The sequence below is a fragment of the Hydra vulgaris genome, chromosome 10 (genome assembly GCF_038396675.1).
Source record: "Hydra vulgaris chromosome 10, alternate assembly HydraT2T_AEP".
In the NCBI taxonomy this organism is placed as follows: Eukaryota; Metazoa; Cnidaria; class Hydrozoa; order Anthoathecata; family Hydridae; genus Hydra; species Hydra vulgaris.
Window position 1 is genome coordinate 37,834,467 of NC_088929.1, and position 19,016 is coordinate 37,853,482.

At 27.7% G+C, this 19,016-nt stretch overlaps 1 protein-coding gene across 1 annotated transcript in view; it reads right to left on the reverse strand.

The window, feature by feature from the left end:
- Positions 1–19,006, reverse strand: part of LOC100201718 (uncharacterized) — a 48,245-nt gene extending 29,239 nt beyond the window's left edge. The window contains exons 1-4 of the mRNA XM_065807936.1: positions 18,757–19,006; positions 9,703–9,799; positions 1,973–2,485; positions 521–1,882 (exon numbers count right to left, since the gene is read on the reverse strand). Of these exons, the coding sequence (XP_065664008.1) occupies positions 521–1,882; positions 1,973–2,485; positions 9,703–9,790 (1,963 nt within the window). The 5' untranslated portion in view covers positions 9,791–9,799; positions 18,757–19,006. The remainder of the gene's footprint in view (positions 1–520; positions 1,883–1,972; positions 2,486–9,702; positions 9,800–18,756) is intronic.
- Positions 19,007–19,016: the final 10 nt, after the last annotated feature.

The following is a 19,016-nucleotide window of genomic DNA, read 5'->3' on the forward strand; positions in this document are numbered from 1 at the left end:
CTTTAATAATATATAAAACTTATATTTTTCGACAAATTAAAGTTTATTTATCTAGTAACTAAAATTTGCATTTTTTCTGTTACGTGCATGATTCTATTTCAAACTTAATTTATTCTTTGATAACATCACTAATGTATAACATTCTTGTTAGCAAAGTATTTTTATAAAACAGAATTAAATGAGAGTAAATTGGAGATTTAATCTCATTTAATTATAGTGTTAATAATAATATAATTGCCACTTTTATTATTATGAACACAATAGACATACATATATGAGTTTCTGTGCGTGATCTTTTGGAAATGCCCTATAATGAACGAAATAAATACAAAATGATGTATTTTTAGGACATCATTTTTTATAATCAAATAGATTTTCACAAATTATCCAATTTTTTTTTCCCAAAAAAAATCTTCTCTTTTAAAGAACTAATAAAAAGAGCATCAAACAGTCTAATGATAGTGGCACAAATTCAAGGTTTTCAACATGTTAAATACTGTCAGTCTCTAAATCCAATTACCTATATGATCAGTGATGTCCAATTTTTCACTTGATGCAGTTGTAGGATTGTCTAAAGTAAATGTATGTCGATCAGGCATTGCGTCACTTAAAGCAACATCTTCGATATTATTGTCATAAACAGTAGGTTGAAAGAACTTCTTTTGGCCTTGCATTTCAACAACTTTTTCAGGTGTATTAGTTTTGCTTCGAACAGTTCGCCGCTTTTTTTTTTCATTTTTAATTTTGTTATCAGTTATATACAGATCAATTTGCACTCCAGGTTTTCCCTCCATGTCAACCACATGTGTGGTTTTATAACTTTTCAAATAATTTCCAACATTAGTTTGAGCAGATTTATCCTTCAGAATATTGTATAGACTTTCAGAATCTAAATCTTCCAAACTCAAATATGCAGAGTGCTTTATTTGAGTTGAATTTGTTTTATTTTTGAATAAATGGTTTGTTACTGTTGAATATGTTTTATTTTTGAACATAGAGTCTGGTGTAATTGAGTTTAACTGGACTTCTAAAAAGCTTTGGTTTCCTTTATTATCAAACTTACTTGTGTTACTTGTTACATTCTGGTTGGCCTCTGTTGCATTTTTTACATATTCAGTTATATTCTGGCTAGATTCAGTTACATTTTTTAGATCATCCTTTACATTTTGGTTAGTTCCTTTACTATTTTTTACATCCTCTGTTTTATTTTGACTGGCCACAATAATTTTGACAACTGTAGCATTGACAGTTTTATCAACAAAATCTTCAGTTCTTCTGTTTAAATTAGCAATATCACTATCTTCAGCAATAAAAAAACCTGTATCCAATTGGTTGTCTTGAAGCATTGATTCTGTTTTCTTACCTCTTTTGAGCTCTTCTTTCAAGTCATTTATCTTATTTTCGTATTCTTGGTTCATGTTGTATTGTTTTATTCTAGTGTTATCTTGTTTTAAATTAATGTTGCTACTTTTGTGCTTTTTATAGTGACGATGATAAAGTTTATGCTTGTGTCTTCGTTTTTTTGCATGACTTCGACTACCTCCAACAACAATTTCAGGATTAACATAATTTTCATCATGATGATGATCAGCCTCATCATCATTACCAATTAAAGTTTGATCATCAGATGTTTGCGTTTGATCTTTTTTAAAAAACATACCAGCAGAAGTCAACATTTCCTTTACTTTCTTGGGATCGACAGCATAAGGATCATTTTTTATGAACTCTTTATCTCGATTTTCGACTGCTTTTGTTATAGAAGCAAGACCTTTTTCTAATTGCTCATCTTCTAATTCTTTCCTTTTAGATTCTTCATCCAATATGTTGTTAATTGTTAGTGTAGTATTGTTGTCATGCTGTTTTAAACTTGATTGGAGATCCCCTGAAAATTGTAATTAAAATTAAAAATAAAAAGCCAAACTCATTGATTCCCTTTAAAAATCAAAATAAATAAAAAAACTTGCTTTTTTACCTAATAAATTTAATTCAGGACCAGAGATATTTTCAATATTAGGAGAAAATGTAACTTCATCAGTTTTTTGTGTTGCAAAAAGTTCATCTGAAAGAACGTCTTGACTTTTGCTACTCTTTTCATTTAATAGTTCTCGATCTTCTTTGTTAAGGTGTCCAATGATCGCTGTTAATGACTTTTCTGTATCTGGTAAAGCTTCCTTAATTGTTTTAACATCTCTAACAGAGGATTTTCTTTCATCCCCACGAATAATGTATATATCATCACCAATTCTTTGATAGTCATCAGGATCACCATATGGTTTTCCTATATCAGAAACTTCTAGTTGGTCAAAATGATCTACTAAATTCCGTTTTGTACCATTTTGGCCGTTTACTATTGTTTGTAATTTAATATTGTTCAAGTCTGTTTGTAATTTTTCATGTTTTCTTAAACTATTTTCATTTTTTATAGAATTTGTCTTCTTAAAATTTATAACATTTTCACTGGTTGAATAATTATTCTGAAGCAAACCTAAACAACAAACACATTTAGACAAATTAAAATATAAAAAAAATAGCCGTAGCCTTAATTGAATAAAAATTGACGCATTAAAATATATCAAACATATAAGTAAAAAATATTACTTTTTAAACAAACTTTACTTATGTATGTTTATATATGAATGTTTACATTTGTTTATATATGTATGTATTTATATATATATATATATATATATATATATATATATATATATATATATATATATATATATATATACATATATATATATATATATATATATATATATATATATATATATATATATATATATATATATATATATATATATATATATACATATATATATATATATATATATATATATATATATATATATATATATATATATATATATATATATATATATATATATATATATATATATATATATATATATATATATGTTTATGTATAAATTATTGAAAAACTTTAACTTTTGATGCTTATATCTATTATTAAAAGATGGAGCAATATACTCCTGCCAGATAAGGAGAGTTCATGTACACACAAAAGTTCATTTTTTAGAGTCATTTCAGAAGCTCACCTAATTTACAGGGGCTTAGTATTAGAATTCACATGAGCTCAAGGCACTAACATGACATGCCCAATACTAGGTTTTTTTTTGTTTTTTAAAAGTTGCTTATATCTTATTTGTTAGTCTTGATATATGCATAAATTAAAAATGTATATATACTACTGTGATCAAAAAGTAAGGTGAATTTTTTTATAAAATGAAAAATCTTTATTTATTCTTCCAAATCTGTATCGTCCCCCTCAAAATAATCCCCCCCGGCCCTAATGCACTTTTGCCAACGTTTTTTCCAGTCTTCGAAGCATGCCGAAAAATCCTCGGTAGGGATAGCCTTCAATGCGCGTGCCGATTCACGTTGGATCTCTTCAATGGACTCAAAACGATTTCCCCGGAGTGGTCTCTTGAGCTCTGGGAACAGCCAGAAGTCACACGGTGCTAAGTCGGGCAAATACGGTGGTTGTGGAGCAACATGGGTAGAGTTTTTGGCGAAAAACTCACGAAGATCCAGTGCCGTGTGCGAAGACGCATTATCGTGGTGCAAAATCCAAGAGTTATTGGCCCATAATTCCGGTTTCTTTTTGCGAATAGCTTCACGCAAACGTCGCATAACGCTTAAATAATATTCCTTGTTGACAGTTTGGCCAGTTGGAAGGAATTCGTAGTGCACGACTCCACAATAATCAAAGAAAACAGTCAACATGACCTTGATTTTTGAGCGACTTTGACGTGGTTGCTTCGGTCTCGGCTCGCCTTTTTCACGGTATTCACTCGATTGGTCGGTTGTTTCAGGGTCGTATGCGTAGACCCAAGTCTCATCGCCAGTAATAATTTGTTTGTAGACGTCTTGATAGTCAGAAAGCATTGCTTCACACGTTTTAACGCGACGCTCTTTTTCAAAGAAATTGAGAAATTTCGGCACCAAACGTGATTTGAGTCTTCTGAGGCCCAAATGATCCTTCAAAATCGCTTACACCGACCCAAATGATACTCCAACCATGTCAACAAGGTCTCGAATGGTTAACCGACGATTTGCAAGCACCAATTCTTTGATTTTGTTGATGTGGCGATCATCAATCGAAGTCGATGGTCGTCCGGAGCGTTCCAAGTCATCAACACGTTCTCGGCCTTCTTTGAAGTCTTTGTACCACTTGTAAACATTTTTTTGAGACATAGTCTCTTCACCGAAGGCCTTTTGCAACATTCGATAAGTTTCAGCAGCAGAAATATCATTCCGCAAACAAAATTTAATAGCACTTCTTTGCTCAACAAAATTAGACATCGTGAAAATCGCCGAATGCACTTTTGGTACTTCAGAAACAAGCGTAAGCAAAAAAAAATAATTATGAGTTTGACATGTAATTTGGCGCAAATGTAAATGACATTCCTACCAACTTAAAAATAAAAAAGATTGGACGATTCGAATAAGGCGAGAAGTTTTAATTAAAAATTCACCTTACTTTTTGATCACAGTATATATATGTATGTATATATATATATAAATATATATATATATGTATATATATATATATAAATATATATATATATAAATATATATATATATATATATATATATATATATATATATATATATATATATATATATATATTTATATATATATATATATATATACAGTAATGTAAATAAGTTTTAGACCACTTACATTTTTTCAAAAAATCCCGGAGAATTCTTTTCTAATATTTAAATTAGTAATTCTAAATTATAAACTTATTAAAACACATGTATTTCACACAAAATATGGAACAACTACAAACTTTTTAATGTCAAACTTCATAAAAAACTCAATATTTACTATGTCCTCCTTTTGTCTCAATCTCAGCCAATATTCGCTGGGGTATAGATTCATACAAATTAGTTATAAAATCCGAGGGTATGTTGTGCCATTCTCTTTGAAGTACTTCAAAACATTCTTCAGCATTTCGGGGAGCATGTTTGACTTTCTTTCTGTCCAGGTAATCCCAAATATGCTCAACTATATTCAAAACTGGACTCTGGGGATGCCAGCTCATCAATTCCAGTACTTCTTCCTATGCCATTTCATTTAAATAGTTTTTTGACACTCGGGAACAATGTTTTGGGTCATTGCCCTGCTACAGAATAAAATTATGACCAATTAGTCTCATTCCGGATGATACAGCATGGTGCCTTAGGATATCCACATAATGTTCCCTAGTGAGTCGCCCCCCTCTTTTAAATAAATCAGCTACTCCAGAAAAAGATAAACAGCTCCAAACTTGTAAAGAGCCTCCTCTGTGTTTAACAGTAGGGTTTAAACACTTGGGCTGATAGGCTTCTTTAATTCTTCTTCAAACATATTGGCTTCCTTTCATTCCAAAAATTTCGAATTTGGACACATCGGCGTACAGAACTTGATTAAACATTTCCTGGGCCCAATCTTTGTGTTGTTTTGCACATTTAAGTTGTTTTTCTTTTATTTTTCGAATTACAACACACCCTCTTAATCCAAATTTAAGTAGGTGCCGTCAAATAAAAGAAGAGCTGACATTTTTCCCAGTTGCTGTGTTAATGTCTATTGCCAGCTCGGTTGATGCTTTTTTTGTATTTCTTAATGATAAGGTTTTTTGATATTTATTGTCATCTTTTGTTAGCTTTGGAGGTCTACCACTTTTCTTTCTATCTTCAAGGGAGTCAGTTTCTCTGACTTCTGCAACAGCATTCTTCGAATATCCTGTTTTGGATGTAGTTGTTATGACACATCATTTTAATAAATAAACAAACAAATCCCTCATGTTTCTTCATCAATTTTGTTTATTTATTCAAAATAATATATTCTTTCAACTTTTTTTATAAATTATTAAACTTAAGCACGCTTTAAAAAAATTACATAGGAAAAAAATTGTAAATACGTCTATTTATACAAGTGGTCTAAAACTTATTCACAGAACTGTATGTATATATATATATACATATATATATACATATATATATATATATATATATATATATATATATATATATATATATATATATATATATATATATATATATATATATATATATATATACATATATATATATATATATATATATATACTATAAAATATGTAATATACACAATATCATTTGTATATAAATTTTAATATAGTGAAGCTAAAATATTTAAAAATCAGGAGACAAGGAAAGCAAAACGATTATTTAAAAAGAAGGAAAATGCAGGAAAAACCTATATGCAACTATTTTGAAGCAATTTTAAATAATAATTCTAACTAATAATCAGTTAAAACTTGTATTATACATACCGGAAGACATATTGCTTTAAAAATATGTAAAGCAAAAGGTGATAATAATTCACAATATAAGTAAGAAAAGAAAAATTGAAGATGAGAACAGATTATTTCATGATGATTGGACAGAAAAATACACATTTATTGAAAAAGAAAATCAACCTGTGTGTTTAATTTGCAAAACTTGCTCATAATAAGAGAGGTAAATGATATGAAATTTTTAAATAGCCCTTCAATACAGTGTTTTAAACAATTATACAAAAAGTTATGTTATTTTTAGTAGCAGGTTTCTGATATATAGATATATTGAAGAAACTGTGGTCAAAAGTTAGTTTTCTTTTACCTAAACTGTTATAATTTTTTCAAATCTTATCTTAATGCTAATAACCTGGTATTAAAAAACAGGAGTAATAGTGAGCTACAAATTTACAATAGCTTCTACCCACCAAGCATATCCAGCTAGAGGGAGTGCTAAACCACCATTTTAACCAAATAAAAATGCACATGTTTTCTATAAAAGTGTCTTTTTTGTGAAATTAGTAATTTTTATTTACAAAAAGTTATTGTTATTTGTTTTTAGACCACCGCTAAATATTTTTATGTTAAGGTGGATTGGAGGTGGCTGTTTATTTGCTTAAATATTGTTTATTCGTAAAAATATTTATATATTAATTTAAAAACAAAAGAAATCTATTATCATATAAGGTGCACTCTTTCATTTACTATGAAACAGTAAAAACACTTGATCATAATTTAAATCAGATTATGTTGTTCAAATTATAGATGTTGTTTTTATTTAAAACAAATAAGACATAAAACCTAAACAAAATGTATGCATTTTTCAGAGAAATAACAATTAAATTCATGTCATAGAAAAAAGTCAAATTGCTCAAAACAATATTCAAAAACCAACAAATAAATTTTTCATCTTCCAGCAAAGAATCAAATATCTCAACAGAAGCAAGTTTTATTATAGCTTGGAATATTACAAGAAGTAAACATCATTACACAATGGAGAGTTTGTAAAACAAAATCTTTTATATGTGATCTCAGTTTTTTCAGCAAAATTCGAAGGTTAATTTCAAATATTTTTATTTCCCAACATACAACTAAAAAAAAGAATATCTGAGATTAGTGCCAGAGCCAGCACCGCACGAACCAATAGATAATCAAGATAAATCTCAAATGGCAGGATTTGTTAGATATGTAACATCAGATGTACTTGTGAAAGAAGAGTTGCTAGATTTGGTAAAGCTGAAAGACACTACTCATGTAGTTGATTTAAAGAAAACCCTTGACACTGGTGAAAGTTAATGCCCTTGAGAACAAGATTGTTAGTGTTGCTTCAGACGGTGCTCCAGTTATGATTAGAAAACATGTTGATTGGTTTACTAAAAATTGATTCAACGCATACAGAGTTTATCCCAATTCATTGTGTGATGATTCATGATTCATTTAGAACATTTAGCAGCTAATCAATCAAATGCAAAAAATCAGTTTAAAAACTTTATTAGTGAATTGGATCTCGCTGACAAATGTGACTGGATCTCGCTGACAAAAGTGACTTATCATTTTACTGTGCAGTATGCAGACATTTGAAAATCGTGACAATGTGAATTTTTCACAAGATCTTTCATTTTTAACTAGTGTAATGCAACATTTTCAAAATCTGAATTATTCACTTCAGGGAAAAGAAAACAATATATCTGATCTTGTTCAGACCATATTTAGTTTTCAAAAAAATTGCTCTATTTCAGTAAGATCTGACCTTAAAAACTTTAATTCATTTTCCTCAAAAAAGAAGATGATTCATAATCCTAATCTTACAATTCGGTATGATGATCATAAGATTGAATCATACTAGGAAAAACTACGGAATTTATTTGAAAATATTTGAAAAAGGTTTAAAGATTTGTATGCTTTCAAATCATCATTAGCATTTTTAGCAAATACTTTTTTAATTGATATTATTAGTAATGATTGTCCAATTATAAGAAACATACTTGAAGAAACATCTCAATTTGAGATGGAATTATTAGATCTACATGAAGATCAAAATCTTCAAATGCTTCATAAAACCTTAACTTTATTGGATTTTTAGAAAATAGTTCTTGAAGTTAAGTATCTTTAACTAAAAAGGATTAGTATAAAACTCATTTCAATATTTGGTTCGACATGAATCTTTATTTAATTCAAAAATATTGGTTTATTTTCAACTATAAAATTTGTTAAATCAGAGTATCGTACCAACCTAACTAGTGAACATTTGTAAGAGTTGCCTAAGATCTTAACTACAGGTTTGAAACCAGATTTTAAATATCTTACCTGAAAGGCTCAGAATCTTAGTGCCTAATAAATTTTTAGTAAATATGCAAGTAATTATGCAAGAAGAATTTTTTAATGGTCTTTTACAAAACAATTGATGTTACAAAAATAATTCTTTTTGCTAAGTTTATTTTTTGCTGAATGGTGAATAAGTTATTTTTTAATTGTAAAAATAACACTTGTAACACTTGTTCGTACTCAATAAAGTGTAATTTAATGTAAACTTTCTCAATTTGAAATTCTTGGTTTGTTTATATTAAAGATTTAATTAAGTATTTTAATTAAATCTTTAATATAAATTATATTAAGGATTTAATTATATTATATAATTAAGTTATTTAATGCTCAGTTTTCAAAATTTAAGCTTATGAGTGATGTGCATGTTTGTTGCAAAAGTTCCGTTAACCCATCTTGACGTAAGTCTGTCACTTCAAAAAAAAACATCATTTATTAGATATAATGGGTAAATAACTAAAAGATTGATGAAAACATAGTTTTTGAATGTTTTCACGTTTCCACCTTAACGCGCGCACAACAAACCTAATTTATTATTTTTTTTTGATGCTATATAACTCTAAACAAGAAGCTGAAAATTCTAAACAAGAAGCTGAAATGTTAACTCAGCCTAGAAGTCTATTTGATCATTTGTCGGGGTTTTAAATAGTTTTTTTTAAAAGGGGTTTTATATAGTTTTTTTAGTATTTTGTTCCGGTTTATGTTAAATCAAGTTGATTTTTTCTCCAAATTTTCGACAAATAAAACAAGTAAAACTAGTTTTTAAATTTAGTTTAAAAAGAATTAAAAAAAAACTTCAAACTTAACCATCCAATAGTATTTAAGTCTTCGTTGGGCTAGCAAAAACTCCGGATATAAAATTTTTTTTAATTATGCACCTCTTTTCTGTTGTAAAGTCTTCTCAGGCTATTTTTTAAATACTTTTCTTACTATTTTCTACACCAATCATATATTCAAAACCTGAGAGCTCTCTCAAAAAACCTGTAAGTATGATTAGACATTATAACTTAAAATAAACTTTTTTGTAAAAAAAAATGGAAAGTTGAATTACCTTCACCTGTAGTGTTCTCCGTTGCATTAGATATTGCCAAGTATAATAAGAAAAATAGCAGCAGATACAAAGAAGAATAAATGTTCATTTTAGATATCTAAAAAATAAATATTGCTCAAAACATCTGCTCAGTATCATTTATATAAATATTGATATTGTGTAGTTATTCCTGGAGTAAATTTACCAGTAAGCACAAGACGTGTTTAACACATGTAAAAACTTATTAAAACGTTTTAATAAATTTTTTAGACGTGTTAAACACGTTTTGTGCTTACTGGGAAGGGTCTAACCATTCTATTTATAGAATTAACGTTTTCCAACTCAACAACCCAATAACAACTTATTGTTTTAATTTCCCGTTTTTTTTATTAACAAAAATTGCTTGACTACCTTCTCCTTTATAAAATAAAATAAATTAAAGTGTATTTTAGAAAGGTTTTTAAATTAACTTTTTTTTTTTAACAAACTTCAAGTTTCATTAGTTGTCATAATCGTGTAACCCTAATATATAATTTTGCGAATCATTTCTCTCATCCAAAATTTTTTTTTTTATTAAAATGAAAATTCTAAATATTTACAAATTCGAAATTGACCTGTGTGTCAGATAAAGATTTTCTAACACATAAAAACGTAAAACATTAACGAATCTGTAAATATATTTTTATACTTTGAAACATCATACATTCACACTGATAAATTCACACTGAAATATCGATTTTTTTTTCAAAGTTAAATCTTTCTTTTTTTTTTTTTTTTAGCCTACCCTGCTTTTGGACTTGTTTTGCCAAATCTCTAATTTGATCTTTTAATTTTTAAAATGAACTAAAAATACTTTCTTCGGATATACTACAAGACTAATAGTATGAAAAAAAGAATAGTATGAGAAAAACATTGAACGAATTTTGTATAACATTTTCATTGTTAAAGCTGCATTTAAACGCGATAATAACGAGTTTTGTTCAATGTTTTCCCCAATCACGCGTTTTGTGTCACTACTGTGACCGCAAGGATATGTTAAATTAAAATATCCGGTGTAAAGAATGAATTTTTAATTGTAGTGTAATTTTTACAAAATGTCGATAACCACATATTTTTGAGCTGAAGACAGTTTTGTCACTAACTAGTTGCTTACCAAATTAGGCTACCAATAATTACAGAGTAATTCCATGTCAAAACAACCAGGCCATGCAACCCTATGTCCTTGGATTTTCTTTATATTTTTACCATAGTTAGTACATTATAAAATAAGATAAATCCCAAAATTTCAAGGTCCAACTCCCAACGGTTCGTGAAAAATGGTTGTTTTAATTTTAGCAACTATTATTGATTTGGTCATTTTCCGCCATTTTTAAATTTACATTTCTCCTTATAAAACCAAATCTTTAAACGTGTGAATTCTCAAAATAAGTGACTTAGTTAATCTCTAGGTGAGGAATTTAAATATATAAATAAAAAACTCAATTTATAATTAAAAAGTACATAAATATCAATTATAAATGTTAAAATAATGGACACCTGCCCCTGTAAAATTTTTAGGTGTGCGGTAAACTTTTTATGCTTAAAATTTCAAATTAGATCATTATATGTTTGAAGAACATTGTGTGAAAAAATCATTTATGCCAAATGCATAATTTTGTAAATATTTTACTATTGTACTAAAAATGTGTATATAATTGCAGGGGTGGACCACGATTTTTTGGTGTTTGAGTTAAATAACTTCCAGGTAAATTCTATACTCCAAACCTTTGAATGTTCATACTTATGTCATTTAAAAATGTTTTGCGAAAAATTGCGCTGCAAAGAGCCTGGGAACAAAAATACCCTAAAAAGTAGAAATCATCCGCCCAAACGTGAGGGGAATTGATTTTTTCAAACAGAAAAATTACTTGCTTTAATAAGACTAAAAATTGTACATATTTTTAAAATTTTGTCAAAAAATCATTTGGCATTTAAAATGTATAACCATGTAAAGTTTACAACCTCCTCAAAACGAGGGGGTTGTTCAATTAGGTATAATTTCTAAACAAATCATTATTTTTCAATGAAATTTTATTACCTTAAAGAAATTTCTACCTAGTTTAGGATATTAGAATTCATATTTCAAAAAATAAATTTCCCCACGTTTTAGATTTCTAATTATTAGGGTATTTTTGTTCCCAGGTTCTTTGTAGCGCAAATTTTTGCAAAACATCTTTAAATGACATAAGTATAAACATTCACAGGTTTGGAGTATAGAACTTAACTAGAAGTTATTTAAAATACAACCCGAAATTCTCTGATTTTTTTTTCAATTTTCGCCAAAGTACTTTAGGAAAAAATGATAATTCCTATCTAAATCTTAAGTTTTTAAATCTTAAGGTTTTTCACTTAAGGTTCTCAAGTTATGAAAGTTTTTTTAATATATTTTTTTATTTCCTTTTTGTTCCCTTGGTTCCTTGTCTTTTCCAATTATCAAAGTTTAGTTGCTGAATTCAGATATATTCATCTAATTTAAATGTTGCAATTAATTCTACATAAATAATGTAATTAATACTTGTGCATTTTTAAATTTGCAAGTATAACATTTTTTAATTCATTATCAAAATGATTTCATATGATATTGGTAAAGTTTTGAAGTCAGAATGCCATAAAACCTCATATTCTAAAAATAAAGAGATTTTATTACTTCATGACCTCGACATCTGAGTTGAGGACATCTTGACTCGAGATCTGAGTTGTGTGCTTGTGAAGAACTATTTAGCATTTGTAATCACCATTTTCACTACTTTGAAAAAAGATTTGAAAAAAAAATGGCAATTGTTGTAATGTTGATAAAGTGCATAAAAAAAATAAAAATAAAAGGTAATTTGATTTCAAATATATTTTATGTAATTATATTGAAGAAACACTTCTTTAATTTTCGAATTATATTACTTTTCTGATGTATGTGGAGGACAGTATAAAAATTATAAAAATTTTCTAAATCTATGCCATCGTTCAGAAGATTTTTTATTGGAAGCTGAATGGACATTTTTTGCAACCAGTCATGGCAAATCTTCTCGTGATGCAATAGGTGGTACAGTAAAACGAACAACAGCACGAGAACGTCCGAAGAAAAATCAAATACTAACAATCGATGCAATGTTTGAATTTTGCACTCAAAAAATGCTCACAATAAAGTTCTTTAAAATTGATAAAGGAACTATGGTTAATGTTAGAGCTACATAAAATAAACGATTTGAGAAGGGAAAAACAATACCAGGAAGTCGAGGATTTCACCATTGCATACCAGTTTCGAAAACATCTATGTTATTTAAAAAAACTAGTAACGATATAAATCCAAAATCTATTAATATAACTAAAAAATTAAGTTACCAAAATTTAAGTTTAATAAATTTTGAGCTAATGCAGAAGTACGAATATTACGCATGTACATATGACTCGTTTTGGTGGATTGCAGTCGTCGAAGAAAAATATGAAGAATATAATGATATAAAAATAAAGTTTATGCATCCACACGGTCCATCTGAACAGTTTTTCTGGCTGAAAAGAGATAATTATCGTTGGATACCAATCACCAATGTAATAACATTAGTAAGTGCACCAACAATAATATCAGACAAATACGAACTTTCAAAAAAAGATTTGAACAAAATTAATAAGTATGTATTTGAAAATCACTAATTTTTAATGGATATATTATAAAAAATTGTATATCAATTCAGGTATGCATCATTTTTATTTATTTTGAATACTACGATAAGCGAAATATGCAATATTTGCTTTTTTTTTAATATTTTTTATTTAATTTTTAAACTATGTATTTAGCAGAAATCATTTTTTCACACAATGTTCTTCAAACATATAATGATCTAATTTGAAATTTTAAGCATAAAAAATTTACCGCACACCTAAAAATTTTACAGGGGCAGGTGTCCATTATTTTAACATTTATAATTGATATTTAGGTATTTTTTAGTTATAAAATGGGTTTTTTTTTTAATATATTCAAATTCCTCACCTAGAAATTAACTAAGTCACTTATTTTTAGAACCCACATGTTTATAGACTTGGTTTTATAAGGAGAAATGTAAATTTAAAAATGGCGGAAAATGACCAAAACAATAATAGTGACCAAAATTAAATTAACCATTACTCACGAACCGTTGGGAGTTGGACCTTGAAGTTTTGGGATTTATCTTATTTTATAATGTACTAACTATGGTAAAAATATTAAGAAAATCCAAGGACATAGGGTTGCATTTTAAAAAAAAGTTGGTTGTTTTGACGTGGAATTACTCTACAGAAAATTGTTTTTTTTTGTTATTACTTGTGTCGTTAATAAGTGACTATTTCATTTCCCAATGGTTAGTTCATACTAATTTTAGAAATTTACTATAACTCTTTACCAGGTGGAAAACGATAACACATCAACGTAGCTTAATTGTGGCTTATGAGCATTTTCTCACATTGTTCGATTTTATCTTTTATCTCTTCAAAAATCAATTTTTAGAGTAGGTTAAAAGATTAATTTAATTTTTTAGAAAGTAGTCGGTACCTTTCAAGGATTTACCCCTCACCAAAACCCTAATTTTATTACTAAAATTGCCCGTGCATATAAATTTATGTATAATTTTGACTTTCTATAGCTAGTACAATCCATTTAATGTTTTAAACGAGTTTCAATAAGTATAAATAAACGTTCGTAAAATGTTAATGTTCAACAGCATTTTAATTATTGGATGTTTAAAAATACGTTATCACCTGTGTTTTAACATTGACCCTTTATATTTATATTTTGCTAACTTGTAGCAAGCAATCTTTATTGTTAAATAACTGTCTTTACTGTTGTTTAGGATTTGTTCTTGGCTTGTATAGCTAGCAATCCTCTAGGCTATTAGCTAAACTTTAGAACGCTATAAAAATTGAAGCAAAAAGAATTAAAATAATAACTCAAAATATGTTCATAAAAATGTACGGGATTACACTATGTACCATTGATTCTCAGCAATTGTTTAATTACTGTTCACGAATGATCACACAAGGAAGTAACGCACGGAAGTTGCGAATTTGTCAATTTCATATAGTTATTTTTAGAGTACTTTAATTGAAATATTAATTTTAAAATAAAGATTTTAATGAAAAATAGCAGTCATCAAATATTTCTAGCTAGAGTATGGTGTTTTAAGAACTATTGTATCTTTTTCAAACTATTGTGACATTAACACGCAAAAAAAAAAAAATATAATAAAATTATATATATTTAATTTATTCAGGTAGCCTAAAATATGATAAAAATATTTTTGTTATAATTGTTCTTTTGAAAAATCATAATAGTATGCATATTGCTTTTAGTTCATGCTTTTAATTATTCTAACACGGCCGACGAAACGGGTTTCGAAGTGGAGGGGCACAATCGTTATTTTTTATAAAGTTCCTCTATATCTAGAATTTTCTAAAAAAAAAATTACTTTAAAAAAAAGCACGTCATCCCTGGGTCCTCCTCTCCGGTCATCGGCCCTGTAAAACAAAAAATATGTGTTTTTATATTATATGCTATTGAGGAAACTATTTTGTAAATAAATTACCCTTAACTCAACATCGCTGGAATTGTCGAATTGATTGAATTCCAAATTTACTTGATATTTGCTTTAACAAAAGTTGATGATATCCACGTTAGTTTATATTTGGTTGCCTTCAAAACAATACACTTTTTATACTGTATTGTTATTGAGGGTATTCATTAAATAATGAATTGCTAATTACAGTACTATGATTCTGCTTTGAGTAGTGAGAAACTGTATAAAAAGCTCACGTTTAGCAAGACATAATGAATTAGCTAGAAGAATAACAAAGAAAATAAACACATCGCAAATAACTTTGATTGCTATCGCATTTTCTTTTCCGGATAAATATAGGTAAAAAGTAATTTAGAATTGACTAACATTTGTATCTAACCATCAAATCATTCTTCCATATAGTCTAGCAAATAAACTTTTAATAAACAAGAAAAATCTAAAGAAGCCGTGTCTAACTATAAAAACTATGCAATCTAACTTTCACGAGAGTGGTTGTAGCACATCATTTATTTACCGGATCAAATTTGACACATACATGATAGCCGCTATTCACCATTCTTCGCAGATAACTTTGGTAATGGATAAAAAATCGCTTGCATTAAAAATTAAATTATCTTCACAACCGCATTTGCCGATATCGAGAGACATTCTAATTATATCTGAAGTGACTCTTAAAACCGGGTGTAAACAGTTTCCTATTTTAGATTTTCTTATGCTCAAAGTTCCTTTCTTTAAAAGTATATCATGGAAGATGAACAGACAGGTAAGAAAATGTTTCCAGACTAGGTAGAGTTGTAAGATTTGTAAAGATTTTGATCTTCACCAATATAATACTATGCAGCAGATTAAATATTTGTTTTCATGATAGACCAAAAAGTATAAAAAAAGATCATTAAAAGAACTAGTAAAAACAACAAGCAGCCATTTGACGACAAACAACTGAATAATAAACACAATTATAATAACGATAATTGTAAAAATGTTGAAAATATCGATTAAGATAATGAAAATGAATTTGAAATGATAATACGAAAACAGGCGAATGTTATATTAAAATATATTACAACTTTTTAATTTTTAATTACAAGAAAAATGAAATTTTATGTCAAATTGCACCACCTATTTCAATAAACCAAAAATCATATTTCACTGTAACTGCAGGCGACTTTGATAAAGCTAACGTTACCTTGAATAACATACTTCTTCGTGAAAGCTATCTTGATACTTCTTCGTGAAAGCTATCTTGATACTTCTTCGTAAAAGCTATGTTAATACTTCTTTGTAAAAGAATGATACTTCATCACTTCTTAAAAACTTCTTCGTAGGAAATAGGTAGAATAATTTTTAACCAATTCATTCAGCCATTCACTAGTTTTTATGTTGTAAAATTATTTATTATTTAAGTAAATGTTATGAAAAAAAATCAGATTTTTTTTTTTTTTTTAAATTAATTATTCTAAAGAGTAAGTTTAGATCGCATGTAATTCTTTTTTGTATTTGCCAGTCTACGCTTTTATGAACTTATTTTCAAATATTTTGACTTCAACTTTTATAGAGGTCTAAAGTCGGAACAGATTTTTCGAAAAACATTTTTTTCACGGCTTCTTTTTTTAAATGCCAATTCAACCATACGCAATTTTATTTTTTTAATGGTTATTTTTTTAAAGGTTAGACACAAAGCTATCGTCTGATGTAAAAAAATCGGGTTGGCTACGTTGGTTTTAATAGTTTAATACTTTTCCACAAATATTGTACTTTTGAGCTATGATTTCTAAACAACGAAAAACGTTTTTAATTTTATTTTTTATTTTTCTAGTAAAACTTGTGGCTAGCTGTTATAAATAAGTTAAAAAAACTTATTAAAATAAATAAATTCCGGTTACAGCTTCTTAAAGTATGACATAATAAAAAAATAAGCTAATTGAAAATTCATCCGATGTTCAAAATACCGCCATGGCTGAACGACAAATATTTAGACCAAAATGTTTTGTGCTTGTCATTATATCTATTATACAAAACAGGCATGTAAAAAAGAGCGGAACTGGTGATGTTCAGTTTTTTTTTTTCAAAGTTGTCTGGTTCTTAGAGATAATGGTTCTTCAACCATAACTTTAAAAATGTATGAAAAATGAACTTTTGGTTATATTAAAATTGTTTCCTAATTATTGGGGCAAATTATTTTGAATCGTTTAATTTATCACGTTTAAAAAGATGTGGTTGTATTTTTTTTAAATATCAATTACAAAAATTCTACGGATATATTTGATATTGTTTTAGTATTTTTTCTTTTTGACACAAACAAAAAATAATAATATTCAATAGTCACGTGATAAAAATTACGAACGTGATACGAAGTTTGAATAAAGCTTAACCATAAATATCGTTAACTGTAAGTATATAATTTATAAACTTTTTGATTTATATACTTTAATGAGTCAAGTAAAATTTAAATAAAGTCATTTTAAAGTGCAATAAAACCGATGAGGAGTATTCACTTTTTTTGCAGACCGAAGAAAGTTTCCTTTTTGAAAAGCATTGTCAACTTTGATGTTTTCTAACAGTTTTCATTTATGTTAAAATAGAGATCAGAATTTATACTTATAACACTTATATAACATTTTGTTTTTATTCATTATTACTAATATTATTATTACTAATAACTTGATTCTATTAAATGTATTTTTGATGTTGTTATATGCCTAACTTTTTATACAGGTGTTTGCTTTAATGAAATGTTTTATGCACTCATTTTAACACAGCACCAGCAGCAAAGACTTTTTGTGTTTACTTTTAAAGATTTCCAGTTGTAACTATTCATAGAAACTTTGTGAAAACTTTTTAAGCACTTTTTCTACAAATTAAGGTTTCTATTGATAGAAATTTAATATCATTTTTGACAAGGTTACTTTCAAAGGTTCAGTGCAATATTTTGCAAACAAACACGATAATTATTTGTTGTTATTGATAAAACATTGCTTAGAGAATTAAAAAATTATTAAAACTTTTATAAAAAAATTTTTCCTGCTTATTTCACCAACGCCTCTACACCCATGCCTCTACACGCCTCTACACCCATGCCTCTACACGCCTCTACACTCATGCCTTTACACGCATCTACACCCATGCTACTCGGAAAAACAATTATTTGCTAAGATATTTTGTTATTCATTATAAAAATATTTACGAAATTGAAAAAGTCAATGAACACTTAAAAATAGCCTTTTTGTGTATTTAGTAAAACTTTTACGAAGCGTCACTTATGCAAACACCCAATCGCCTCCACCCCACATTAAAGTAGCTTTTTCTGCAAAACGTTTCTAAATATATACAGAGATGCTTTTGTTTAGTAGTATTTATTACTTTTAGCTACCATATATTTTTATTGCAACCTAAAACCAACTACCAATTAAAAAACAAAGTTATAAATATCTGATAAAATGCAACTATTAGCATTTTACAAATGTTTTAAATATTTTAGAATGAAATTATAAGTTACCTTTCCATATTCTTAAATTTTATATAAGTTTTTTAAATTCTGTTTCGCAAGTTAACGCATTTATCCATACACATTAAACTTTATCTACTTCAAATGTACTTTGATTAATAGGCTTCTTTGCTTAAAAATAGTTTTAAGAGCTAAGATAATATAAAGTAGTTTATTTAGCTAAAGTTCCACCATTTTGGTTTAAAAGTTTTTTTGTATACGACTTTGTGAGCAGTCAAGCGTAGACAAGTTCCAAAAAATCGCCGCATTCT